Source organism: Doryrhamphus excisus, linkage group LG2 (genome assembly GCF_037039965.1).
Source record: "Doryrhamphus excisus strain RoL-2023G ecotype Guam linkage group LG2, RoL_Dexc_Guam_v1.1, whole genome shotgun sequence".
In the NCBI taxonomy this organism is placed as follows: Eukaryota; Metazoa; Chordata; class Actinopteri; order Syngnathiformes; family Syngnathidae; genus Doryrhamphus; species Doryrhamphus excisus.
Genome location: NC_136358.1, coordinates 21,464,814 through 21,491,569, shown reverse-complemented (window position 1 = coordinate 21,491,569; position 26,756 = coordinate 21,464,814). Strand labels below are relative to the sequence as shown.

General features: G+C 43.1%; 2 protein-coding genes across 11 annotated transcripts in view; one reads left to right on the top strand and one right to left on the bottom strand.

The window, feature by feature from the left end:
- zcchc4 (zinc finger, CCHC domain containing 4) overlaps window positions 1-5,380 on the bottom strand; it is a 7,506-nt gene extending 2,126 nt beyond the window's left edge. Inside the window, exons 1-6 of one of the 2 annotated variants that reach the window (XM_058078220.2) lie at window positions 5,086-5,380; window positions 4,898-5,016; window positions 3,620-3,702; window positions 2,813-3,085; window positions 2,649-2,732; window positions 802-874 (exon numbers count right to left, since the gene is read on the bottom strand). In XM_058078220.2, the coding sequence (XP_057934203.2) occupies window positions 802-874; window positions 2,649-2,732; window positions 2,813-3,085; window positions 3,620-3,702; window positions 4,898-5,016; window positions 5,086-5,173 (720 nt within the window). In that variant the 5' untranslated portion in view covers window positions 5,174-5,380. The remainder of the gene's footprint in view (window positions 1-801; window positions 875-2,648; window positions 2,733-2,812; window positions 3,086-3,619; window positions 3,703-4,897; window positions 5,017-5,085) is intronic. The other variant, XM_058078219.2, reaches the window with a different exon arrangement.
- Window positions 5,381-6,062: 682 nt separating this feature from the next.
- Window positions 6,063-24,565, top strand: ablim2 (actin binding LIM protein family, member 2). 9 transcript variants are annotated; one of them, XM_078788472.1, is made up of 22 exons: window positions 8,215-8,346; window positions 10,966-11,115; window positions 12,802-12,985; window positions 13,724-13,836; window positions 13,902-14,028; window positions 14,122-14,215; window positions 15,178-15,265; window positions 15,339-15,397; window positions 15,764-15,841; window positions 15,921-16,067; window positions 16,529-16,643; window positions 17,032-17,229; window positions 18,792-18,863; window positions 19,590-19,697; window positions 20,306-20,359; window positions 20,707-20,744; window positions 21,451-21,544; window positions 21,619-21,677; window positions 22,557-22,617; window positions 22,995-23,002; window positions 23,081-23,161; window positions 24,064-24,565. In XM_078788472.1, the coding sequence occupies exons 1-22, from the start codon at window positions 8,331-8,333 to the stop codon at window positions 24,175-24,177; spliced, it is 2,058 nt and encodes a 685-aa protein (XP_078644598.1). In that variant the 5' UTR covers window positions 8,215-8,330; the 3' UTR covers window positions 24,178-24,565. The 9 variants fall into 9 exon arrangements, 8 of the variants coding, with proteins under 8 accessions (XP_078644578.1, XP_078644598.1, XP_078644582.1 ...); XM_078788452.1 differs by lacking the exons at window positions 8,215-8,346; window positions 18,792-18,863 and adding an exon at window positions 6,063-6,322; XM_078788456.1 differs by lacking the exon at window positions 17,032-17,229.
- Window positions 24,566-26,756: the final 2,191 nt, after the last annotated feature.

The window sequence follows — 26,756 nt, the reverse complement described above, 5'->3', positions numbered from 1 at the left end:
ATGTTAGCACAAGCACAATGGTGCATTCAAGGACCATCGGGTCACATGCAAAAACAATGGGATTTCTAAATGTATATTATTAAAAATAACAATGGCCCATATTTCCAAAATGTATATGCATTTGTAGTGTATTTATTTTCTAAATGTATTTTGTCGTTTTTTCTTCATTGCACCTGAACGCCTCCCACAGCAGGGTGGTTGGGGACCCCCCATTTAGGAAACTAGCGACTGCAAAGGAGATCTTTCATTGTTCCACACGCTGATTGATACCATCTTTAGTTACCTTCAGGTATCTAACAATGCAGTACACCATGTTTACCATCTTTAGTTACCTTCAGACATCTAACAATGCAGTACACCATGTTTACCATCTTTAGTTACCTTCAGGCATCTAACAATGCAGTACACCATGTTTACCATCTTAAGTTACCTTCAGGCATCTAACAATGCAGTACACCATGTTTACCATCTTTAGTTACCTTCAGGCATCTAACAATGCAGTACACCATGTTTACCATCTTTAGTTACCTTCAGGCATCTAACAATGCAGTACACCATGTTTACCATCTTTAGTTACCTTCAGGCATCTAACAATGAAGTACACCATGTTTACCATCTTTAGTTACCTTCAGGCATCTAACAATGAAGTACACCATGTTTACCAGTAGTCTTCTTAGAGGTGGAACACACGTTAACAACACATGAATAACAACAAGTCATGAATAAGTCCTGAATACACACATTGATTCATGTGTGTTATGTCATTGGCTAAGGACGTTATCAATGGTGGTCATGAATTACCTCGCTATCAAAGAAGTGGTGGTTGAACATGTTGTAGTGGCAGAACTCATCTTGGGTGTAAAACTGGGCGTACCTAAGAAAAGTGCAAAGAAACACAGTGAGCAGCGGTTAGTCAATAAAAAGATCAAACATACTGTATCATAAATTTCAGTTTTTATTCAAGACGAGGACACTAGTGTGTAGTACTTTGATTCCACAGCATTCCAGTCTGTAGTCAAATTGGCGATAGGATGAAAATAAGCGGTTTTAATAAGTGGATTTAAAGTGCTCATGTCACCAAACCTCGTTAGTCTTGTTATTTTCACCATAAAAAGGACAGGATGTTCCAATCTCTTGACAACCAGCTCAAATGTTCTCTAAATGGGTTGGATTTGAGACTGGCTGACCATGACACATCATCAGTTGGCTACCATTTTGGCCTTCTCACACTAGGACCCAGGCCCAAGGCTGGGCAGGCCCAAGGCTGGGCAGGCCCAAGGCTGGGCAGGCCCAAGGCTGGGCAGGCCCAAGGCTGGGCAGGCCCAAGGCTGGGCAGGCCCAAGGCTGGGCAGGCCCAAGGCTGGGCAGGCCCAAGGCTGGGCAGGCCCAAGGCTGGGCAGGCCCAAGGCTGGGCAGGCCCAAGGCTGGGCAGGCCCAAGGCTGGGCAGGCCCAGGCGTTTGTCACGCCGGGGCTCCAAACCATCTCCTTTTGCTTCTTGCCGTGAAGATGATTAGCTCCTTGATGGTCTTTGATTGCATGGTCCCTCTGATGCGGATCTCCTTTTGGAGCCTTGTGATGGAAGTGGCTACAAAGCCACTGCAGCACACCTCCACTGGACCGACCTTCAAGTTCCAGTCCCGTCAAGTTCCAGTCAAGTTCTCTGCGTCAGCTGCCAGGTTGGCATGTCACAGTTTGTCATTCTTTCACTGGCCTCATCGATGGCCTCCTCCCACAGGACTGTCGGCTAGGCCATGAAGACTTGCTGGCAGGATTTAGACCAGAGGACCAGGTCTGGGCGCAGGTTAGCATTGGGATTTCAGGGGAGAAGGTGAGCTTCTGACCGAAATCAACCCAGATTTCACAATCCCAGACTGCATCCTGTGGGTTTGATTCAGAAGGACTTGGTTTGGTCTTTCATCTTTGGTCTCTCATGTTCTTATTTCAGCACTTGATTGAGGCATCAGGTGTATCTACTCTGGGAGAGGAGGGTCTGACATCCCACCCAGGACTGGATAGGGCACCTTGGTGGATGCTCCACAGCTCACTCCAGGTGATTGCCTTCATCTGACTTCAGACAGTTCAGCGGCACATCGACCTGCGTCCTCCTGACAGTACACCTCCTCCACCACCAGGTGCCAGTGTTTGATTGCGGTATCGTTCTACCATGTGGGTAGAATCACATTATTCTGTATCGGACCTCAAATCCAGGAAAGTTTAGGACTGAATGCATATAAATGGCCATATAATTATAATTGGCCATATAAATGATCATTTAAGGTTGCGGTGAAGACATGATTCTTGATGACTCTCAAAGACGTGATGTGGCAGCAGGATCAACCACCACTACCACCTTCCTGTTTTGACATGAGTAGTTTCTTAAATTCAATAGTGTTTCTCACCTCAATACTGTAACCCAAAATGGTGCCAAAGTGCCAGCATGTTGATGAAGAAGGTGAGAAACACTACATTTTTCCCTTCATGGAAAATTAATTGTTCTATATTAAAAATGTTTTGTGTTTAACATTTTTGAGTGTCTGGAACGGCTCATTTGGTTTTATACTGCTTTGGGACTCGGTTTTAGACGGACCCTTTGTTACTAATAATCACTAAACAAAGGTTTCATGTATTTGATATACGCTAAGCCAACCTGAAGTCGATATCCAGAAGAAGGCTCTTCAATGGCTTGGATTTCCAGGTTTCCAGGTTTCTGACTTTTATCAACTCGTGAAGCCTGGCGGGAAAAACAACATGAAAAAACAGCCTTTTTAATTTTATGTTTAAGCCAATAAGAAGCTACGTCATGGGATTTACCTTGGCGTGCCTACACATAGCACCTTGCGGTATCCCATAGCAACCAGGGTGTCCAGCAGGAAGTGGGAGGTGCGCTCCGTGAAGAGATACTGTGCATTGCTCTTCTTGTCCACCAGAGGGCGTAGAAGCAAGCTCGGCCTTCGCAGTTGAGAGGCAGAAACGGACGAGCAAGAGTGGGAGGCATGTTCAGCCAGCTCATCGGGAAGGACGAGCGTCTGACAATCACCACAAAACTTCCTCTTGTCTGTCGGGAGGGAGAGAAACTGTCGGAACCTGCAGGATTGGCAACCGGGATGATTATTAGTAGTATGGTTACAATTATTATCCCATAATGGAGAATAAATCTTTTAAAATGTGAATATTAAAATCATGGGGAAAAGAATGTAGGAATAACTACCAAATAACAAAAGTAAAAGGTGGTACAATTTGAAAATCAGCATACCGACATCAAATATACTTCCTCATACAACCGTTATTATTATTATTATTTCATAAAATGTCAAGTCTTAAACCACTGCCGCCGCATACATGACATACAAAAATCCCTATGACTTTGGGATGGGGCGTTCGGGTTGCAAAAAAAACCAAAAGTATACATATTGTACGTCTTTGGTAGCAAATGAGTTAACCGTGATAAACGAGGCACCACCGTCCAAGCCGCAAGCTAGCTTGGTCGGTGCTGAACGGCTAACTTTCTTTCATTAGAAATGTTTAGTTTTTTCTTTGTTTTTTTGTGCCATATATTCCAAAAGAAGCCTGAGCCCCAAATCTGGCCATCTATCAAGCTACATTTGGCACCAGCCTTACCTTGCAACGCACTGCTGCTGGCTAAACGGAGGCCGCTTTAACTTGTTCTCTGCTTCTCTGGCCAGCAACCTCGCCTCCGATAGCTGCAAGATTGGAAATTGGTCAACTTCTTTTTACACTGAACAATGTCAAATGCACGCAGACCGTATTTTTGTGCACTGTTTAGCAGATGAATGCAAATGGCGTCACATGCCAGGGACACTATTTGCTCCAAATGTGTGAGTGTGCATGGTGTGTTGCATAAAGCCATGCACATGCGATGAAACGGCAGTGAAAGCTTATTTTCCACGTGAAATGAATGTAGGAGATGAAACTAGCGCTTCTCACGTGTCTGTTCTCACACCAGCATGGATACGGTCGTGTATGTGTCCTTCATCGTTTGGCTGCACTGTTATTACCTCCATCATGGATTTGAATACAGCTGCTGCTTTATTGTGTTACTTTGCCATTTTATTTTTATGCAATCCTGACAGTATATTTATGGTGTTGCCTGAATAAATGGCCACTTATACAGATGAAGCGGTACAAAACATACTAAATCATAGTTTATTGATTTGGCTAATGCTCTTGAGTGTTTTTATTGTTGCTTTGATTCATTTGATTTTAGCAAACAAGGTTTCCATCGCCTCAGGGACAATCAGCACCGTAAAGTTACCCAGCAGAATCTTGAAAAGCATTCTGTTCAGTAAAAGTACATTTAAAAAAAAAACATGCTCCAAACAACATGCAGTATGTGGTCGTATACTTAAGACGTGCTAAAAAACGGAGTCCTGTCTTTTCTGAATCATATCAGTTTGTCAATAATATTTCAAATCAAGCGGGCGCAAAAACAGTTCTGTCTCCCATGACTCCCAGTGGGGGCATGACACAAAATAATTGAGAATCAGTGCAGTCATCTTTGAACCCTTTATGTTGTTTGCCAATTTTGTACTCAATTTCCATCTTCAACAACAATTCTGATTTCTAACAATATTTGAACTTTGGTTTTAGCATTTGGCTTGTTGGTATCAGTCAAACAACCACGTTTCTCTTTCTCTTTCTTTTTTGGTACTTTTTTAAACGTTTTCCATTTATAATGTACTCTCTTAATAGTATTTTTTCCCCAAATCCCTATTTGAACGAATTCGACATGTGAGAACGGCTCTGGCCACAAATACTTTGACCCCGAGCCGGTGACATCGACCACCGGATGTGACGCCGCCTTCAACCCCGCAATTCTTCCGGTTGACGCCAAAACAAACCCCTCGTGCGTGTATGGGTTAGAGAAGAGAAGCTTGCCTTTTCGTCCTCCCACTGGAAGAATTTGCAGTCTTTCCGGTCTCTGCAAGCCGAACACGCATAAAATCTCCTTCCTCTCTCGCCGTCCCTACCAACTTTTTGGAATAACAACGTTGGCCCTAAAAAGACATGACACAATAGTCACACGCACGCGTGATAGCGGTTATGCTAGCTCTCCACTTCCTTACCATGAGGGCAACATGGTGTTGATTCATCGCTTTGCGTAAAAACAACCTCGTATCCGAAACCGCTGTCGACCTTCCCCTCTGTGTCCATGTGGGAAGCGGCTCCAAATTATTGACGAAGAATAATTTTACTTCGGTTAAACTTGCTTTGTTTACAGGGTAGCGGCCATGTTTGCCGCTATGAGGGCGAAACACCAGGGCTGCGTTCCAATAGCGGTTTAAGTCGCTTTTGCTGACTGATTTGGCCGTCGGCACTTGGTGTTACGTCATTGCCGGCGTTTTGTGGAGGCCACTTGAGGGGAAGTGAAAAATGGAACGCACCTCTACTCCGTCACTTTCATCCCAAACAATTACGTTTCGAGCGATTGTTGTAGATATAGAGCTGCACTCTGCTGCTTCTTACACATACGAAATACTCGCCATTTTTAATGGTTATCATTATTGCAGGGCACAACACATTGTGCCGGTCAAGATGAATACTTAAACCTCTATTAAAGCACTTTGGGGGAAAAAACCTTGCCTTTCATATTGGAATGCACCCCTTCTGTTGACGCGTTTTGCACACGCGTAGAACAGACAGTCTACAGCGAACAGCTAGCCTAGCTTAATGTACACTTCTTTCCCCCTTAGATATACTTCAGGAATTTAAATAGTGTTTGAATGTGTATTTCAATGATTCTGTGTGTGGTTAAATGTAAGACTATTTTACAAATAAAAGAAGACACAATGAGCATCGTAACCCTCGCTTGTACTCCCGGTTCATTACAATACAATTCCCATAAGTCTGCGCGCTGTCAGCTCAGACGTCACTGTTTCGTTCACCATATCAGCCAAACAGGAAATGTCCTTTCAGCGTAAATGCATTAATGTTGCTTTAATGAGCTGTGATTATTGCTTTGTTAGCACGGGCATTATTTTGGTGGCCCAACTAGGAAACAAAGGCTATATCCTTTTATTTATTGACGTATTTTGCCCAGCGGGTCCACGCCCAAGCTGCCCGAGTTGTAGAGAGAGGCGTTGCCGCAGTGTGTCTGCAGCAGGACGGGGTATTATCCTCACACATCCATCAGTCACATCCACCCGGGACCCCCCTCCTCATCACCGCCACCCTAGCTACATACTTCTAAAAGGGGAGGGGGTGCGGCGGGAGGAGGGCCTCAGCTGCTGACATCCTTCAGGGGGTCTTTATTTCCAGCATCATCCGACCACTGACTGCAGACCGGCAACATGAGCAGTACTGGTAAGGAGCGCCCATTGTGTTCAATCATGCTATTATACTTCTAGGAAGGAGGCGGGGCCTATGTAGGCCAAGAAAGGCCGGTTTGGTTGAGGAATTTACCACACGGCTGACCCTATTAAAAAACACAAATAAGCAGATGTGGCCCCCAACCCTCAGTTTGGAAAACCCGGGTCTAGACTATATGTTTATTATTGTGTGTCGGCGGTTTGCTTTGTGATTGTGTTAAGAAATGAATACATAATTAAATAAGGGAATTGAAATAGACTATAGTTTTACGTTATTGTTTTCTCAAATACAATAAAATCAAATAAAACTGTCAGCAATATCAATAACTAATAAACACTAATAATAATCAATGAATGAGTTTTGTCAAATAATCACAGTAGTGTTATTGTGTTAAAGTACATGGAAATGTGCAATTTTCTTTGTAAAGTCTGACTTGATTTATTATTACTTAATAACTAATACTTTAGAAATGTGGTCATTTACTTATTTGTATTGTTTTCAGTGGACTTTATTGCGTTTATTTGCTTTTTTGGACAAGTCTTGGAAGTTGGCTTTTTTAACTCCTGATGTCCACCCTCAGGGTCCGGCCTTGCAATACAGCAGGACCTTTGACCTATGACCCAGGTGTGAGGTCATCAAAAGGTCCTGCTGTATACAGGAGTACCCCAAGTTAGCATCCTTACCCCGGGTGTCCACCATCACACTCTGGGGTTGCTGTTGCCGTAGTCCTGGTCTACGGCCTTGCAGTCCCCCAACTGGTTTGAAATGTCTTTCTCCTAAATAAAAGTAATAGACGAGCAGTCTTGCTTAAATGAAACCAAATAATCTGCCAACAAGCGCTGACATGACAGAATATTTAGTTTATTTTAAGAAGCGTGTGTCAAATGTGAGTACTACTACTACTACTACTACTACTACTACTGATAATAATAATAATAATACTTAAGGAAGCAAACATTCTGCTTCATGGCCCAACAGAACCCTGAAAAAGTGTTATCTGTAGTACCAGTTAGCATCTTTACACTTGGTATTCACCATGGGGGGCTGGACTCAAGCCAGACATGGAGCTTCGAGGTAGTCCAAAAGTACTCCTCCCTGGCCTTACGGGACCCACAAACTTGGGTGCCAGATACTTGAAGACTGCTTCAAGTTAGCATCTTTCCTTCTGGAGCGTTTTCCAATGTCATGAAATCAATTCCTTAAAGGTGACTTAGCATGCTCATTTTCCACCCTTTGTATCGTGTCGTGGACTTCTATAGAGCAGCTACACACAATAACCTGTACAGAAAACCTTGTAGATCTTCCAGAATCTGCACCTTATCCAGCTGTGTTTCCTTGGATATGTGCTTCCTGCCAAAACAGTTGGTTTTAATTGATTCCACCCACGGCCCGCCCCACTCTGCTGTGATTGGTCACAGCTTCCTAAGGATGATCGAAGCCCACTTTCTGATATAGTGGGTATAGGAGTAGATCAAAAATGAATAAAGTGACAGCTCATCATCTTCTGGCTGGAGACCCCTGACTTAGGAACCCCTGGTGCTCATCCACCCTCACCTGCCCGCATTGTCGGACACACTTTGTCAGTGTGGAGCCCTGAAGCCGGACGTGAGGGCGCCATGTTTAGGAAATGTAGACACTCTTGGCACAACATCAGTCATGGAAATGTGGTGATTACACGTCAATTATGATTGGCTAATATTTACATCTGTTTGATCGTCTGAAACATTGAAGTGTGACCAGCAAGCAAAAAAGCCACCACTCCACCACCGTACAGAAGCATAGCACACATACATAGGTGTGTGTGTAGGCTCTTTCTATTTATAACGCATGTCTGGAATAACAGAGAGAAAGCTAGCGAGCGAGCGAGCAGAGCAAGTCACATGACATCCAGCTCATTCCGGAGCTGCAGATAGAAGACAGACATTTATTATTACACCACCCAGCCGACAGCACAGCACTTTCACCAGCGCCTGAAACGCAACTATTTGTTTGGACGAGCAAAATGCCAGAAGAAAATGGTAAGCATGGCGATTAGCCGATATTCGTCTATATTCTTCTATTTCTGGAGCGGGACGCTGTTATGTAACACAACGCTCAAGTGCTTCTGTTTGACTCCGGGGGTCTTTAAATTGGTTGTTTACATGTGAGCCCTTCCCAAAGTGAGGGTCCGGGCCTAAAATAGAGACCATTTTAGATTTTTTTAAATCATTTTCGCTCATGAATACAGGAATAATGCATTTATCATAAGAAATAATGAGATATAAAAATTATAAATATAATATAATAAATAATTAGAAGTAATGTATTTGACTCCTAAAAAATATGTCAGGACATAAATACAGAAGTAAATTGGTCATTAAACAAATTAAGAAAAACGTAATGATATAACGACACAAGGAATTAATAAAAAAAACTCAGGATGTAAATAAAACCAATTGGGTATTATATAAATATGTTGAAATAAAATAATAGTGCTGAAATATACTGATATACTGTACATGCTGCATTAGGCGTGCTTCAGTCAAGCACTGAGTGGAATTTACGCGTGTATTGGATATTGGGTATTACATATTGGGTATTGGACATTGTAATACGTTACACAACGCTCTTGGTTTGGAGAATCGTTGTTTACCAGTCAGGACAGCAACTCCTTTCCCCAAAGAGTCCTTGGAAATGAAGGAGACTGTTTGCCAGCCTTGGGCGGCTGTGGCGAAGGCGCCAACGTTCAAACATTGTTCAGGCATTATTTCCCGACCTCTTCCTGCTGCGAGTACGAAACCCAGCCAATGATAGCATTTGGCCAATTTTAGCTAGCAATGTTAGCCATCATTGAATGTATAGCAACGGGATGCCTGCAAATACACGGTGGCTTCACGGAGAGCACGTAGTGTGTGTGAACGCGCCGTGGACATGGACAGCGTATGTTGACATGGACATTGTGTGGGTGTGGACAAGGACAGCGTGTGTGGACATGGACAGTGTGTGGGTGTGGACAAGGACAGCGTATGTGGACATGGACATTGTGTGGGTGTGGACAAGGACAGCGTGTGTGGACATGGACACTGGGTGTGTCTACCAGAAAACACCAAGGTTGACCCCCGCTTTGGCCGCAGGACCCACCGTCACCCCTTCCTGACAAGTGGCGTCCCAAATTGCAGGAAATGTTCAACTCCGTGTCACATCTGAGATGTTAGGGGACCGCCATATTATGTTATATTTGATGTCTTATTCTCCAGCAGACATCTGCAGCTGTGTGTTGGACGAATGGTTGAGTGTCTCCCACTTGATGTCCTTCCTCTCCCACTCAAGGTTGACAAGTCACTTGCCCTTCACGTGAGGTGCATTCACAGACAATGGGTGGTTCCATTATTGCCGTCATCTTCCTGTGATTGGAAGTGTTATGCTAGTATAGCGTTACGTAAACGTGATGGCCCCGCCCTCCTTCTTCTTGCTTTACTAAGCGGCCTTTGGATCCTTTTTTTTCATGTTTTCACTATGTGGCCCTCAGTGGGAACGTTTGGACACCCACGTATTAGCCCTCACTGGGAACGGCGATGTCGGCGGCAGTAGCATGTGACCTGGTACGTGGGTGCCATGTTTGTCCACCTCTTGGAAGTTGGTGCTTTCAGAAGGAATAACAGCCAGCATCGACTTTTCACGCTAGTCTGATAATATCCCACGGAGGGAAAACAGCATGACTTTTTTATAAATGATTTCAATATGGAAACATAGCTAGCTCAATAGATAGCTGAATAGTTCTTATTCATGTAAATATGAATATGACAATAACATGTTCTATTTTGCATACATGAAACAATAACATGTTAAATTGATAATGTCACATTTATACTATGTTCCAGTGAAAGAAATGATATTCATAAAGTGTCATATTTACACCCCCATAGATGGAAGAGGAGAACTAGTTGCCCCAGATAAATATGAATATGAATCTGAATATATATGAATGAAATCATGAATTTATTGGAAAGATTTCTGAGTCGCCATGAAAATGACTTTCTAAATTGAACCCCCATTAGTGAGACTTGCCCCCTCCAATGAGCCTTTCTCCTCCCCCCCTCCAGTAAGAAAATATTCTTCATTCTTTTTCATTCTTCCAATTGATGTTTTCAACTCGGTTTCACCGTGGGCCACACGATGCTCAGACCCCCTCGGACCCCCTCAGACCCCCACCTGTATCTGTGGCTCTCTCACTTCTTCTTTGCCAGCGGACGGGTTCTCAGAAAGGGAAAGCGGGGCCCCGTCCCCTGTCTTTACAGTGGGGACTAAAACTGCTGTCACCATTAAGACTTGAATTGAAACTTATTCATAGAACTTTATTCAAATCGTTTTAAAATGTAAAACATATACAAATAGAAGTCAATTATAAAACCATGGTGATGTGTTTTTATCAAATTCCAAAAAAATATGCATCATAACACTAAAATAAGGACGCAATTTCATGCATCCTATTGTGAGTCTTTCAGCCATCTAAAGACCTAGACTGGAACCTCAGAGCCAAGTCGGCGTGAGCGTTGAAACCGGTCGGATGACATAAATGTTTCCTGTGAAAATAAAGGCAATTAAGCTGATCCCCGAAGGCGTGACCGGTTACGTGACGAGCTATTTGCTTTGTCTAGTGATTCAGCCGCAGGCGGTCCAAAGCCCCGTGGCCCAGCAGAAACCAGGAAGAGGCCCCATCGCCTGCCAGAACTGTGGAAAACCTTGCAAAGGGGAGGCCCTCCGAGTCCAGAATAAACACTTCCACCTGAAGTGCTTCATTTGTAAAGGTAGGTGGAGTCCACGGCAGGAACCTGGCGTCTAAAACGTAACATAGCAGCCATCAGTCCAACACCTACCACGGCCTCACTTGGCTAGGATGGAGACTTATTCATTAGCCTATCTCCTAGCAAACCTTCTATTTCCTGGTAACTCCACTTCCAGGTATAAAAGCTTCCTGTGGGTGAAATACCTGATTAGGTCCCTGTGGTGGAACGGGTGCTCTTGAAGACCCTTACGTCTTTAGCTTATAAAAGCTTCCTGTGGGTGAAATACCTGATTAGGTCCCTGTGGTGGAACGGGTGCTCTTGATGACCCTTACTCCTTTAGCTAACGCATGAAGACGGCTCCATCCTGCAGATGAAATCAGCTGTTTAGAAGATACAAAGGTTCTGTGGAGTCGGACATATTGACCTGATGCTCCTTGCCAGCCTTGGGAACGTTATCCTTGCATACTTCAGGGGAACCTTGGTTAGCATCATGAATTCATTCCACAAGATCCGACTCTAACTGAAACGGACCTTAACCCAATCAACTTACTGAATAAGAAGTCCCGTAAAGTTCCAGAAAGCCACAAATGTCAACACTAAACAATTGGAAGAGCATAGATTTTTTACCGTTTTTGACATGAATTCATCAAATCACGCTAACTGGAGCAGATGCTAACCGAGGTTCAAGGTGACACAAACAAACAAGGTGCGGTTACGGTGTGTGTACGTAAGCTAGCACGGTCATACCAGAAATGACATCGCCCGCGTATATTTAACCCAGAGGACACGGTGGCGTGCTAAAATGCACAAAGCGTGTAACCCCGCTCAAGTGGCATTCATACGCCGCATATAGCATCACTGTAAAGGCTATTTAAAGCGCCGGGACTGCAGGCCTTTCTCAGTGCTAACGTGGCCTCTGGCGATGGCTAATAGCCACCCTGGTACGGAGACTGGATCAGTACAAGACTTTTAAGGATACAAGACTGGATCAATGATGGATGAGTCCTGCTGGTGCTATGATGCTATTGTCTGTGTACTGTATATTAGTTATGTAGTATATGTGGCTGTGACTATATGTTATACTAACATGGTAGCATACCTCTGGTAATGGCTAATACCCACCCCTGGTAGGGAGACTATCAATAATGGATGATTCCTGCTGGTGCTATGATGCCTATGATTGTCTGTGTACTGTTTATTAGTTATGTAGTATATGTGGCTGTGACTATATGCACCGCGCGATTGGCTGGGGACCCCTTCCAGGATGTAGTCTTTGAGGAAAGCTGGAGTATCTTTTGAGTCCGAGGTCCAGTGAGCAGTTTTGGGTCATGAAAATAGAGCCGCCTCCGCCTGCATAAAGAATATAAGCAAGGTAATGGCATTGAGGTTCCTGGCAGCTTTAGTACCCAAGTGTACACGTGGACCACTTTCACGTGTTGGCAAGGTCCTTAGGGATGGTTCGATTCCCCATGCCGACCAACACATCAATGTGACCTCCAAAAGTGCACGTCGGCCCCTTCCTGTTTACGTCCTGCCGTGCCAGCCAACCCACTTCCACAGATGACAGCAAAATGCATCTAAGTGGCTCTTCTTACACGAGAGCCAGGCAACGACATTTCCTTGGCAATTTCACTGCTGTGTTATTGTGCAATGACAATAAAGAAAGTCTATTCTATTCTATTCTATTCTATTCTATTCTGTCTCCAGTGTGCGGATGCCAGCTGGCCAATGGCGGCTTCTTCCTGCGCCAAGGAGAGTACATGTGCACCCTGGACTACCAGCGCCTTTACGGGACCCGCTGCTTCAGCTGCCAGGATTTCATAGAAGGGGAGGTGGTGTCCGCCCTGGGAAAGACTTATCACCCACAATGCTTTGTGTGCGCGTCTTGCAAGTAAGTGGAACGCGACCAAGATGAACCTCGTCATGTCCTTCACTCCCATACCATCGTACTAAAAAGCAAAACATATATATATATATACATTAGGGCTGTCAATCGATTAAAATATTAATTGCATTTTGTCCACAGTTAACTCACAATTAATAGCAGATGGAAATAAGTTTGTATCTTTAATAAGTAGGGGAAATCTCTGTGTGGTAAAGGGTTCCATGTGCAACTACAAGGATAATTACATCCAATTTCATGAAAAGGATATCAATTTGGGAACTATGGGCCATTATTTCTAACATTAAAGTCAGCAAGCATATTTTTGTATGACTATTTTTTTTTATTATTAGCATATTAGCTCTTAAACCCGCCCACAAACGTTCAGCAAATGTGAGACCTCTCACTTTTACATGTTTTTGTTTGTCAGCTCAAAATAAGGTTTCTTTATTTCTGATACTGATTTTAAATTCTAAATGTCTGTGAGTAAAATTTCAAATTTCAAATGTTTTTTTTTCAGTATTTTTGTCATTCAACCTTTTGACTTTTTTCCAAGGGGGGTTGATTCAAGTGGAAATGTATATATAAATATAATATTTGATAAATAAGTAAATATAAGTATAAGACCTCCAGAAAAATCGCACATGAAGTCCATCTTTTTGTGATGTACGCGCCCTACGTTGTTTGCCCAAGAGTTTTGCCGATATCCTTTACTTTCTGACGCCTCGTCTTTGCTTTCATTTTCAGGCAGCCATTTCCGGCCGGTGGCCGAGTAACCTTCAACGGCAAGGAGTGTATTTGTCAAAACTGTAGCCAGCCTCTTCCCGTCAGCGGTCCCGCGCCCGTACAAGCGGTCCACAGTCAGTATATTAGTCCTGATTTATGAGCGCATGGTTGATAAATACCCACATGTTTTTGGGCGCAGACTGCTGCGGCTGCGGGAAGGAATTCACAAACGAACAATCGCTGGTAGCGCTTGACAAGCACTGGCATCTGGGCTGCTTCAAGTGCAAGGTGTGCAACAAGGTCCTCAACGCCGAGTACATCAGCAAGTACGTCCATATTCACGAGCAAATACCGTACATTTTCATTTGTGGTCTTGGGGAGCTAACCTGGGCCGCCATTGTCTGGGCTTTGCCCCCCAGGGACGGGATACCCTACTGCGAGATGGACTACCATGCCATGTTCGGCATCCAGTGTGAGAGCTGCAGGAAGTACATCACCGGGAAAGTCCTGGAGGTCCTGCATGAATACTTGATATTCTATATCGTAGTAACATTTTCAGAAAGCCAAAGAAAAAGCAAGAAACATTTTGTGATGATAAGCGTGGAACAGGAAGGAGGACTTATTGCAACAACTACAAATGTCATCAATAGAATGAATCCACTTCCCAAGTACGTTACGTGGGACGTATCACCGACCTTCTGGTGGGCATCCACTAGCCTCCTCGCTACAATTCATAAGAACTTCATTTTGTCTTCTTTAATACATGCTGATCTTTTTATAGACAATCTTGGAGGGGATGTTAGATGAAGTTGTTTTACTTTGGCACCCCCAAAACTCCCCAAAAGGCACCCCGCCTTGCCCTGTTATACATCGCAAAGGACCAGTTAGGGAAAAAAAAGTCCAAAGCCTAAAAAGGTATTTTTAACATCAATGGAGGCATGAAATGGCGGCCATATAGTCTTTAGCACCTTTACAGTGCTATAACACAATATAGGAGATTTGGTAATGGTAATGGTAATGGTAATGGTAATGGTAATGGTAATGGTAATGGTAATGGTAATGGTAATGGTTTGATTTCACTTGAACATGCATCAGATTGAGTGCATCCCATAATCAGTTCCCAGTTCCCAGTTAACAAGGCCGACCCCTAGTGGCCAATTAGAGTACTACTTTCATCCGTTTGGTTAATTCAACAATTCTTTGCATTGAGATTTGACTTGCAACCAGTCTGATGATTCCGGTGGAAAAGCAACATTTGTCAACATCTTGCTATCTGAGTTTGTAGCCAAAGAAAAAGCAAAGCCCACACAAACGGCATTGAAGTGTTGCACTAAGTTGTGCTTCCTGTTCTATAGTCTCGGTGGTGGCGATGTTACATGATATGGTAATAATATAATATGGTAACATATGGTATCATGGTGATATATGGTAATATTTATGGTAACATAATATGACGTATTTCCTGGCGTCAGCAGGCCGGAGAGAAGCACTACCATCCATCGTGTGCCCGCTGTACTCGCTGTGAGCAGATGTTTGCAGAAGGAGAGGAGATGTACCTCCAAGGTAGGAAGTACAGCCATCGTCTGCTGTAGGGTCAGACCGTCCCCCCATAAGTGGAGCTGGTTCTCGTCCTTAGGGTCTTCCATCTGGCATCCTCCGTGCAGACAGGCGGCCAAGCAGGAAGAGAAGAGTAAGGTGAGGGGAACTTGGGGATACACTTGTCCACCCCACAGGGCAAAAATGGCCGTCCCAAAACAAGCTGATGCACCACAACCAACGGCAGGGTCTGGGGGGCAGCAGGTCTCGGACCCCGGATGGCTCCTTACCCGCGTATCTAGGACAGGTCTGGGGTCCCGAGGCCTGGGGTGCACGCCACTGGCTTCCACCCGTCAACCAGCAGGACTGCCTTCAAGGCCCTAGACCCTTGTAAGGGCTTAGTCCCTGGTCCCTGACTTGGAGGTGCATTCTCAGAAGAAAGCTCATCTTGGAGAAGAGACCCGGCAACCCAAGACCTTATCCTAGAGGACCTGAATGAATGCGGTCATGTGATTGTGGTTTTAGGTGACCAGGACTTCATCAGAGAGCATCACGTCCGTCCCGGCGTCCAGCGCCTCGGGATCGCCCAACCGAGTCATTTATGTAAGATGGCTGCCACTCCGCCAGCCCAGCTACAAATTGGAAGAATTTTTACTTTGGATCTTTTTATTGACGTTGCCAGGCTAAGCTAGGAGAGGAGTTGCTGGACTATAAAGACCTGGCCGCCCTGCCCAAAACCAAGGCCATCTACAACATAGACCGACCTGACATGCTGTCCTACTCGCCGTACGTCAGCTACCCCGCCCAGGAAGCCACGCACAATGGCGAGGTACGCCTCATCGGCATCTTACTACTTTACCATTCTCACAGACGGGGAAATAGTCAACGTTCTTTTCCCATAATACTCCTTTTTACATCAATAAATAATCATTATTATCTCCACATTGGATGATAAGAAAACTCATGGATTCAATTCATTCATTCATTTTCTATTGCTTATCCTCACGAGGGTCCCGGGGGTGCTGGAGCCTATCCCAGCATCATTCCCCCCACATTCATACCTATGGACATTTTTTTTGGGGGGGGGGCAATGAACCTAGCATGTTTTGGAATGGGGGAGGAAAGCAGAGTAGCCGGAGAAAAGAACATGCAAACTCAGGGTGGGATTGAACTCGGGTCTCCTAGCTGTGAGGCCTACATGCTAACCACTCGTCCACCATGCAGCCTAATGAATCAAATAAAAATTCAAACTTCTGCGTATGAAGGAAATGATGACATGCTTTCTTGCAGGGCGACGGAGAGAAGTCCCCCTGTCAGATGAGACCCTCCAGTCCAAGCTCCAACAGTTCTTTGGGCGGCTATGGACGTTACACTCCATCACGGTCCCCCCAGAACAGCAGACCAGGTAAATCCATACACCCGACACCCGTCATTCCCTCATCAATCACAATTATGATGATTTTTCATTGATTTTCAATCAATGATCAATCAATGATTTTCTTTAGTTTTGGAGTGTTGTATTATTAAATGAAGTCATGACTTTATTGACTTTATTGTCAAGATGGTTGCAGCTGCTGATGTCATCCACAGGTGACAGGACCACTCAAGATTCCTGTTTCCATGCATTAGCAAGACAATAGGCTGCTAACAAGGATGGTACATAAGAACACATTTGTACGCAAACTAAGGGCACATGTTAACCGAAACACATGCTAAGCAGGGCGTACACTAACCCAGACTGCACTGTATCATTATTTGATTTATCATTCTTTGATTTTTTAATTGACATTCAGGAGCAGAGGTTTATCTCGGCAATAGACCCAGCAACCAGACCCGTGACCTCGGTAGACCGGAGCCCCGCCTGGGCAGTCCCGGTGCCGGTCCAAAGTACCCGGCCACAATAGGAGGTGGCGGTGTAGGGGTGTCTTTACACCTGAACCCCACCACCCTGTCCATGCTGCAGCAGCACAACTTCATCCCCTACTTCAGAGGTAGCACCCCCCCCCCCCAGCGGACCCCATTGCATCCCTGCCGGCGTTGGACCGTTTGCTGGAGTCGTTTTATAGTCCTCGTATTTACTCTCGTCCACCATCAAATTATTAGATTAGCTTCAGATATTATACCGTATCTTACAATGAGTATCATGTCAGCTAAATGTACTTTTTTCTCATGACATGACATCATCATTTTCATCACTTTTTTCTCATAAAACTAATGATTTCTCACAAAATAATAGCATCCGGGAAAATGTATGTATTTAAATACATTTTATGATGATAAACAAAAAAATTTTACTATGCAGCGGACGCTAACTGAGACTCCACTGTAATATTATATAGTATTATATACAATATTTGTACGCAATCTTACAATATTATATTACTGTAATATTATATAGTATTATATATAATATTACATAATAGATATATATATTATATGTGATATTATATAGTATTCACAAGGTGTGTCACAATATCTGATTTGCTCCATAGAACAACAGCATGAACGGAGTGAGCCCTTTTGTCAGTCTATATAGAGTCTCTTTATCTAAGTGGGTGGAGGCGGGGCCGCTAGCATACACACAGCGTATGCTGAGTGTAACACAGTAGAAATGAAATAAGTAAATTGCAATATATTGTGGATATTTTTTCACTGTACTTCTCTCAAAGGTAACGTTTGTCTTGATGGTCTGGTGACATCCCAAGTATTCCACATAATATTACACCTTTTCATGATAATTGGGGCATTTTTTCTCATATTTGTCTCATAATATTACAAGTTTGCCCTTTCCTCGTTTCCAACCAGCTAGCGGTCTATCGTCTGTACGTGAAGCACCGCATGGTGGGGTGATACTACCGACGTTTTATGCTAACCATGTTGGCTTGCTTGAACTTTGCTTTCATGCTAACACCACGTATGACTCCTCAATACGTATGACCCCTGAATACGTATGACCCCTGAATACGTATGACCCCTGAATACGTATGACTCCTGAATACGTGTAAAGTGCCACATGAAGTGCCAAGTTGAACTTCCGGTGACATTCAGCCATCAATTTAGCATGCTAGCTCCCCATTCTACTCCCTGTGACGCTAACCAGTCACGTTTGTAGAGTTTAAGATGAGGTTACTCGCTTTTATTGCCAGTGGTTTAGACATTTGTGGTTTGTTACTTTGAGGCGAAAGCAAATTGAAGTTGTACAGACTTAGTGTTTTTCCATGAAGACATAATAAAATACTAGTGAGTGTACTCACTAGCTAGCCACGTATACATGGACCCAAATAGTCCAATTGCATTCTCTTTATTTGCTCAAACGGAAAGAATGTAACCTTTGTATACATTGTATATCATTCCCAAAGAAAAGTGCCAATCCGAATGAACATATAATGGGATTCCCAGGGGTGGAATATTCCTTTCCCCAATCCCATTGAGGTATCTTGGTTTCGGAAAGAGGAAAAACTGTTGTGACGTACTGCACATGCTCAGAGTCCTATGTTTTGGTCTTAAAGGGTTTTTTTCTCACGCTTACTTGACCTCCATTATCGTCTCTCAGGATTCAAACAGGACTCGCTACCTGACACTAAAGCTAGGACCTCCTTGCATCTCACTTTACCTTCTCCAGATGGTAAAAGACCACTTCTCCATCTTGTCTGTGAATGGTTAGCAGGATTTTGTCATGTGGTCCTAGTATTGTGGTTTTCATATGAAGGGTCTACCTCTGTATCGGACCATTGTGTTTTGTCATGTGGTTCTAGTATTGTGGTTTGTCATATAAGGGTCTAGCTCTGTATCGGACCGTTCTGTTTTCATCTCGTTTCTGGCCATCAGTCTGTGTACTCGTTATGCATGGCTTCATTACTGCTGCTACGGAATCATTCATTCGGAAGCGGGGGGGGGGGGGATTCTTATGGAAATATTTTGGTCCCAAGGTTGGACTGTTGGTCTTCCATGGTGAAGTTAGCTAATTAGATCCATTCCATCCATTCCAGTGATTCCAACAGAAGATGCCTAAACAAGCATAACGTACTTGCCAGTATTTGTATGGCTCAACAAGAGGCAGGCATGGCAGTAGCTTTTCATGGCACCTTGCATTCCCCGAAGGCAGTAGCTTTTTCCCGTTTATGGCAACTCCCCGAAGACGTGGACCACCCCCACCCAGGGGGGCGTAACAGAGTTCTTGCATCCCCTTACATTGTTTGCTGTGTGTACGTTTTTGTGGTTGACTTGCATTGGATGTGTGTTTTTTTCCCAGCCTTTCCTGTGACGCCGTACTCGCTTGTAGTATACGTAGTATACGAATACGCCCGCTCATGTATTCATCTTGTCTGTGTTTCATGTTCCCGACTTGGAGGGAGCGAAAGTGGTCGGAGTACTCCCAGCTTATCCGCCTACTCTGACGGAAAGTCCCCTTCCTCGGGGACGACGTACGTGGCGGCCCCTCGCCATTTCCACATACCAGGTAGACCACAAATGGAACGCCACATTTTTCATTTTTTCTTTTTTTTACGATTTTTTTCAGGATATTTCTATCAATTCACATTTTTTGCTCCTTATTCCCATGACATTTTTTAGTTTATTCACTTAGAAATATAATATATATTGGAAATCATTTTTAGTTTGTTTTTTTTGGGGGGGGGGTGTATTAATTTTGGAATTTTCCCATTTACTAGAGAAAGTAATTTTGAAGTCAGTCCCATTAATTTAATTGTTTTTTAAAGCAGGTGTTTTTTCAAGTGTATTCATTTTATTAAAATAACTCATATTTTTGTTGCAAGTTTTTTAGTTATTCACACTTTAAAAATTGCTTATTGTATTTTACATTTCCTGCATTATCAACTCAGTTTAAGTAATGAAAGGGTCTTATTTGATTGTATATGATCCTAAGCTAATTGTCTTCTATAACAATGAATGGTAATATTTCTACATCACATTTTGCATGTGAACTCCTCCAAAATAATCACTAACTCATTCTTCTTTTTCTCCATTTTGCTTTCCTTCCGTCTCTCTTTTCTCTCCTCTTTTTATGCTTATTTCCATGTCCCTCTTTGCCTGTATTCCTGTTTTCAGAGCCTGTGGTCAAAGATAATATCTATAGAAAACCCCCCATCTACAAACAGCATGGTACAGTCCGCTTCCTGGATTTTAACCTGAACTTTTCCTCTCTTGCATGCAAATTTCCACGCTTGCGTTGCGTGCATTGGCGATCTCGCCAACACTCGGGCAGCAGGATTCTTTACGAAAAGTGGCTAGCAGAATTAGCATTTTTTTAAAAATGTTTCTATATCATATGTCAGTGTGCGTACTGGACGTGATTATAAAAATGCATGACTTTTATTCTTATAAGCAGTTCCCATAAATGGAATAATTCATTTCATTCAAGCACATTTTCATTATAATGTTAATGTCAAAAAATCAAATAGACCACGTCAATAACAAGTTCGTACTTGTAACATTCTGCTGTTTTTCAGCTTCTAGAACTTCCTGGCAGGATGGCGAGGACAGCAAGGTGAGTGCGCATTAGGCCCGGTCCACACGCAAATTCTTGGGGTTTTTTTGGGGGGGGGGTTGTCTGCTTGTCGTCGAAGCTCACTTCTGGTCACGTGATGGCGACAGGTCGGAGAAGTCATCGTTTTCAGAAAGAAGCGACAATCCGGCGTTTTTAGACTTTTGGAAGCCGTTTTCCGAAAATAGAGCATCAAGTCCCCCAGAACGCCGTTTCCCCGCGTATGAAAGGTTGAAACGATGGAAGACTGGAAAGGTTTCCTAAAGCGTTTCCTAAATCTGTCACCATCCCGTTCCCAAGGCTCATCCAGACTTAGGACAAGTGGAATTACTTTTACCATTCATTTTGGAGAATAAGACGAAATATCAGGAGAATGTCATGCAAGTGGAAATATTGTCATGGAGGCTCACTTCTGGTCACATGATGGCAATGGGTGGGTGACATCATGGCTTTCATAACGCAGCGGTTTGCCTGACTACACGGAAATGACACGCTTAGCGTGAGGTCAACAGGCGTCTGCAGTCCTGGACTCGCCGTGGCGGACCGACATGGTGAGGAGGGGGCTGGGCCAGCACTCCCAACCTACCGGTGGTCCGATGCCCGAAAGCAGGCGATGATATGAGCAGCGTCCATTTGTCGTGGATGTTTTGGCTGATTGCAGTTTTTGTCGCCTGTGAGGGCGTGGCCTGACACCTGCGTTCTGTTTTAGAGGACCAGCTGGATGACGGATGGACAGACCACTCCCGAAGATCTGGACCCACGCAAGTCAACATGTAGTTTGCCAATGAAAACCTCCAAGCCAAGTGAGTACGTTCCGGCAAGATGGCGCAAATGGAGGATGAAATATTACATGTTTTTCAATGTTGCTTTTTGTCAGGTTTCCCTCGGAATAAATTTGCATCTTTACCCGGTTACGGAAGGAATGGCATCGACAAGGTGAGCTACTGCTATTAGCTAATAATGCTAGCTTGATGATGCGATCTTGAAATACTATGTCTATGAATTCCCATGTACAGCACTCTCCTGTTTAGCACGACTAATTGCTTCCCGACCCCACCCTGACAAGAGAATCTCGGCTATGTTTGTAGTTTGTAGAAATCTCTTTGACTTTCTAAATACGCTTTTAGAACTTTCCTTATTTTATCTTTACATCCGTGGTGTCAACAAAGTTCTCAATGTAACTTCTTATGTTCTGTCATAAATGGCACCCCACCCCCACAGCGCAGGCTATGGGATCATTGCAGGGACAAGAGATAAGCTAAGCTACTGGGATAACTAGTTAGCCTCCAATTGATTTGTTTTAAATGGAGTGGGAAAAATGAACAAAGTAAGAAGACAAAAACTAACCACTTCCACACGGGGTGGGAGGAGAACTGTCTTTTGTCAAGCACAAACACTATCTGCAATTTTAGCACATATTTCTCCAACTCCCAAAGTCAGCTGGGATAGGCTCCAGCATACACCCGCGACCCCAATGACCCCAATGACCCCAAGCCGCATAGAAACTGGATGGAATGGATGGGTGGATTTCTCTCACGTTCCCAAATATTTATAATATATGAATAAATATTGATAATAGTTCCCATGAAACGCTGTTGTGTTTAAAAATTCAATTTAATTCCCATTTGGCTCATTTTCATGGACGTTTCCTATGTTAAAAATGCAAGATTGCACATTGTAACTTATTTTTGCTCATGAGTTTCCATTATTGTAATCCAAAATGCATTTCCATGAAAGCACTCCTACTTTCAAATGTGTACTTTTCCCACATATTGCTTTGGTGAAGTACTATACTGCGAACGTGTTTTTTTACAGGCTGCTGAGATGGCGGAGGATGACGCTGATCCAGACTCTCAAAGTTGGGGGGGAATGAGAGGTAATTAGCGTCCTACATGATTTGCTTTTCATTTCTACGCTGTCTTGGTTAAGGTACAACATCGCCTTTGCTACGCCGAGTCTTGCGGTACAAATGAGGATGCGGATGGACGAAGCCATTGACTCACGTAGGCGCTATTATTATTCCACACTGGGGGGTTTATAGCCCAGGAGTTGCTGAATCAGCACTTTGTCCCATAAGGTCCATGATATTTTCCCAACGGTTCCACGAGCCGGATGAAATTGCACTATGTGCCAGATTTGGCCCCCCGGCCGTGAGTTTGAGACAAGAGCTCTAATGGGTTTTAAATGGCATCACTTCATTTATTGTTTGATGATATTCACCAATTGTCCTATTTTCCCTTCTTTGTCTCCCAGAATACAAGGTAAGATTCCAGTTATTTGGGTAATATTATTCATAATAATAAACAATATCCCGGTAGAATAACTGACATTTGCTGCAGGTATACCCTTATGAAATGCTGGCAGTAACAAACAGAGTGAAAGTGAAACTTCCCAGAGACATTGATCGCACTCGACTGGAGGTGAGTACCAAATGATTGGAACGTCAACGTTAACATTTCCGTTGGTGTCCCGTATTTTCATCACATTTCATTTTACTTGTACTTTTATTGAATATGGCTACTTTTCCAAGGCACGCGTTCCATTTTGAAAAGTACTTTTTGGTACATTTCCATGAATTCTCTTGAAGTCCGTTATCGTATCCTTGTAGAATTTTCCATCATTTCCGGGTCAGTTTTCCTGTTTTGAAAGCTAATTTTTGCACGTTCCAATTAGAGGCGCTCCCATCGACCGGCCCCCAATCGGTATCGGCCCATATCAGTGAAAAAGCACCATATGGACCATATATATACCAGTACCGGTACCAGTACATTATGGAGACACTATGTAGTACTTCTGGTGCAGCAGGAACTCTCCTTGTGTGCGGGCGGGGCTGGATAAATGTCAATCATCATTTTTTGATGTATTCAGACAAACTTTGCTGTTTTTCCAAATATTTTCCCTACTTTTCCTATCTTGAAAATTCCGTAAGATATTTCTGCATGCCATTTTGTGCCAGGTTCCTAAACAATGATTAACAAAATTCCCCAATGATTAACAAAATATGATCATAAAGTTTGAATTGACTGTATGGTGTATTACCAAGGTTTGGACTTGACTGTCATTTGGATTGTTGGTGGAGTACCTCCTGACATGTAGTACTACAAAGCTGGTTGGCTTGTCAGGAGGCTACGCCATGGTGGAGTAGCTATCCGTACGTTACCATGGTGACACGTCCCGCTTATCCGAAACGGGATTATCTCCTCTGCCGTGCTGTCCTGTTTGCCGCTACGTCTGCCATAAGTCACGGTGTTTGTATGGTGTTTGTATGGTGTTTGTATGGTGTTTGTATGGTGTTTGTATGGTGTTTGTATGGTGTTTGTAGCGCCACCTATCACCCCAAGACTTCCAGAGGGTGTTCGGCATGAATCTGGAACACTTTGACCGTCTGGCCCTGTGGAAGAGGAACGACCTGAAGAAGAGGGCACGTCTCTTTTAATTAAAAAAAAATCTGTAGATCTACGATAACAAAGACTAAATGCCTTGCCGTCCTGCTATAGAACAGCCATCTTGTCCAATATGGCCGCCCGCTTGTGTGATGTCATACGATGAAACACTGAAAGGCTTCACGGCCGTCTGGCTTCTCTATGAGCTCCTGGTTGTTGTTTGCTTGCATGACGACTCGCCTGCTTTTCATAGTTTAGCACTAAATCAGAACACGGGGAGCCTCCATTTGTTTGCTGTACTGCAAATACAAAGATATAAATATTATAATATTTATATATATATGTGTGTGTGTGTGTGTATATATTCTTTTAATCAAGTACAGTAAAAAAATGGCATATTTCAGACATGGTTGCAAATGATTAAATGGTGATTAATCATGATTCATTTGAAAGCTGTGATTAATCAGATTAAAAAATGTAACTTTTGTTTTTGACATTTGTATTTCTCGTTTCATTGTTTTTTAATACTAAAAAAGATATCAAATAGATGAAAATATGATGACAAACTCATCCATTTAAAATTTTTATGGTTAAAATAAAATAAAACTCAAACTTTAAATTTGACTAAACGTCATTGATTATGGAAAATGATGGAAAATGAATGTCCTTTCATTATTTAAAACTCATAAAATGTATCACATTAGTAGAACAAAAATAAAACTCTTTTCTAGTGCAACTACATTTCCATATAGTAATAAGTATGTTTTTCATTATTTTATATTTTGGATTTATTAGAAACCAGATGAAAACAAAACTGAAATCAAATAAAGTGATGACATACTTCCATCGATTTTAACGTTGATCATTTGATGATATTTCTTTGACTGTGGAGTATTTCTTCAAATAAATCTGAAATAGAAGTCAGTCAAAATGCTCAAATTTGACATGACTGCTAAGATTTGGGGTGTTCCATATGTTGTTGTATTATGACTTTATTGATGTTCATTTCAACTGTTGTGTCCTGCACTCAGTGACTGATAAAGTTGCATACACTGGTGATGAGGATGATTATGAAGCCACATCTTCAGCTTTTTTTGCGATTACGATAATTATATTATCAGTCTGGATGCCCCCCAGCGTGGATGCCCCCACCTCCCCTCGCAGAGACAAAGAGAATGTATGACTGACAAGAGTCATAACTTGATTGAAGCCTTTGTTTCATGGAGCAAAGCCGCCCAGGGCCTGAAGACAAGCACCAAGCTCACCTTCTTCCTGTTGGGAAGCCAGACAGAGGAACCAGACGTGGGAATGGCAACTTATGGAGGTGGGCAAAATCATCCCTTCTTTTTCATTTCCTGTCATTATTGCTAGAGTCTTTCAGGATGACAAATGTGTCATATTTTAATATTGCAACATCTTGACACACCCCTTTATATTTATATACATATATATATATATATATACATACATACATTTTTTTCAACTTGCTTCTAATGCACTTTTCTGGTCAAAGAAAACGGGAAACCTCACACACACTCAACAGGGGCCCCACAAGCATCCTAAAATGGCCACAGTTTAAGGGCAGTCATTTTTGGCAAAAAATATAAGGGGTTATTATGTCATTTTTTGGGGGTCAAAAATCACTGCATATACATACATACATACATACATACATGCATACATGCATACATACATACATACATACATACATACATACATTATACATGTTCAGGTCTGCCTCAATATGCCTGTTTGCCTGTCCGTCAAGAGATCCCAGCCACTGTTGCCAAATCCTCCATCAGAGAAGTACGGAGCTGCAGGCTGTCCTACAAGTCCATAGATGGAATATGGAAGTCCATCGATGGAATATGGAAGTCCGTTGATGGAATACGGAAGTCCATAGATGGAATATGGACAATCATTCCAATCATTTTCATCTTTTCTATGAACGGCCTAATCTCCTAATGCGTGACATATTGAAACAGCAGCACTTTCACAGCCATTTTAAGATAAGATAAGATAAGCCTTTAAGATGAAAGCCTGGACCTACCATCATGTTGGATTCCTCAAATACTTGTCTTCTCATGGAAAATAACATGTTTCCAATGTGCTGGGGTTGTACTTTGTTGTACTTTGTTATACTTTGTCCACTGTAGTGTAAGTCAAGGACGTTACCAAATCTGATGTGTCATCACCCCCCCCCCCCATGTAGTACCGTGTTTTTCTAAGTACTTGACTTTAGTACCATGACGCCACAAAACATGTTGCAGTACTACCGCAGTGTAGTAAGCATTGGCTTCCTGCTGTGGCTATCCTGTTAGCTTAATGGCTATGTCTATGCATGGGAGACTCATCATCATCATCATCATCAGAAATGGAGGAACTTCCAAGGTTGGCTGTCATTTGGCCTAATTTCCTTTGTCATTGATGAGTCTTTCTGATGCTCTTGGTGGCGTTTGGACCGGGTGCAGGTTCTTGGTAGCGGAGGATAGACCCGAAATTGTTTTCCTGACTAGACTGATGGCTGAATGATCCATTGGTTTCTGTTTACGGTGAATGCTGACTGAGGTAAGGGATGAGATCCGGGACCTAATTCCAAGGAATACATCTCCATGGCAACATATGCCAGAAC

What these genes read in the sequence shown, in the direction of transcription:
- ablim2 (XM_078788472.1), top strand. An exon ending in TCACCGGGAAAGTCCTGGAG is followed by an intron (nt 14,216 to 15,177) that starts GTCCTGCATGAA and finishes TGGCGTCAGCAG; the next exon opens with GCCGGAGAGAAGCACTACCA. An exon ending in TTGATCGCACTCGACTGGAG is followed by an intron (nt 23,162 to 24,063) that starts GTGAGTACCAAA and finishes TGGTGTTTGTAG; the next exon opens with CGCCACCTATCACCCCAAGA.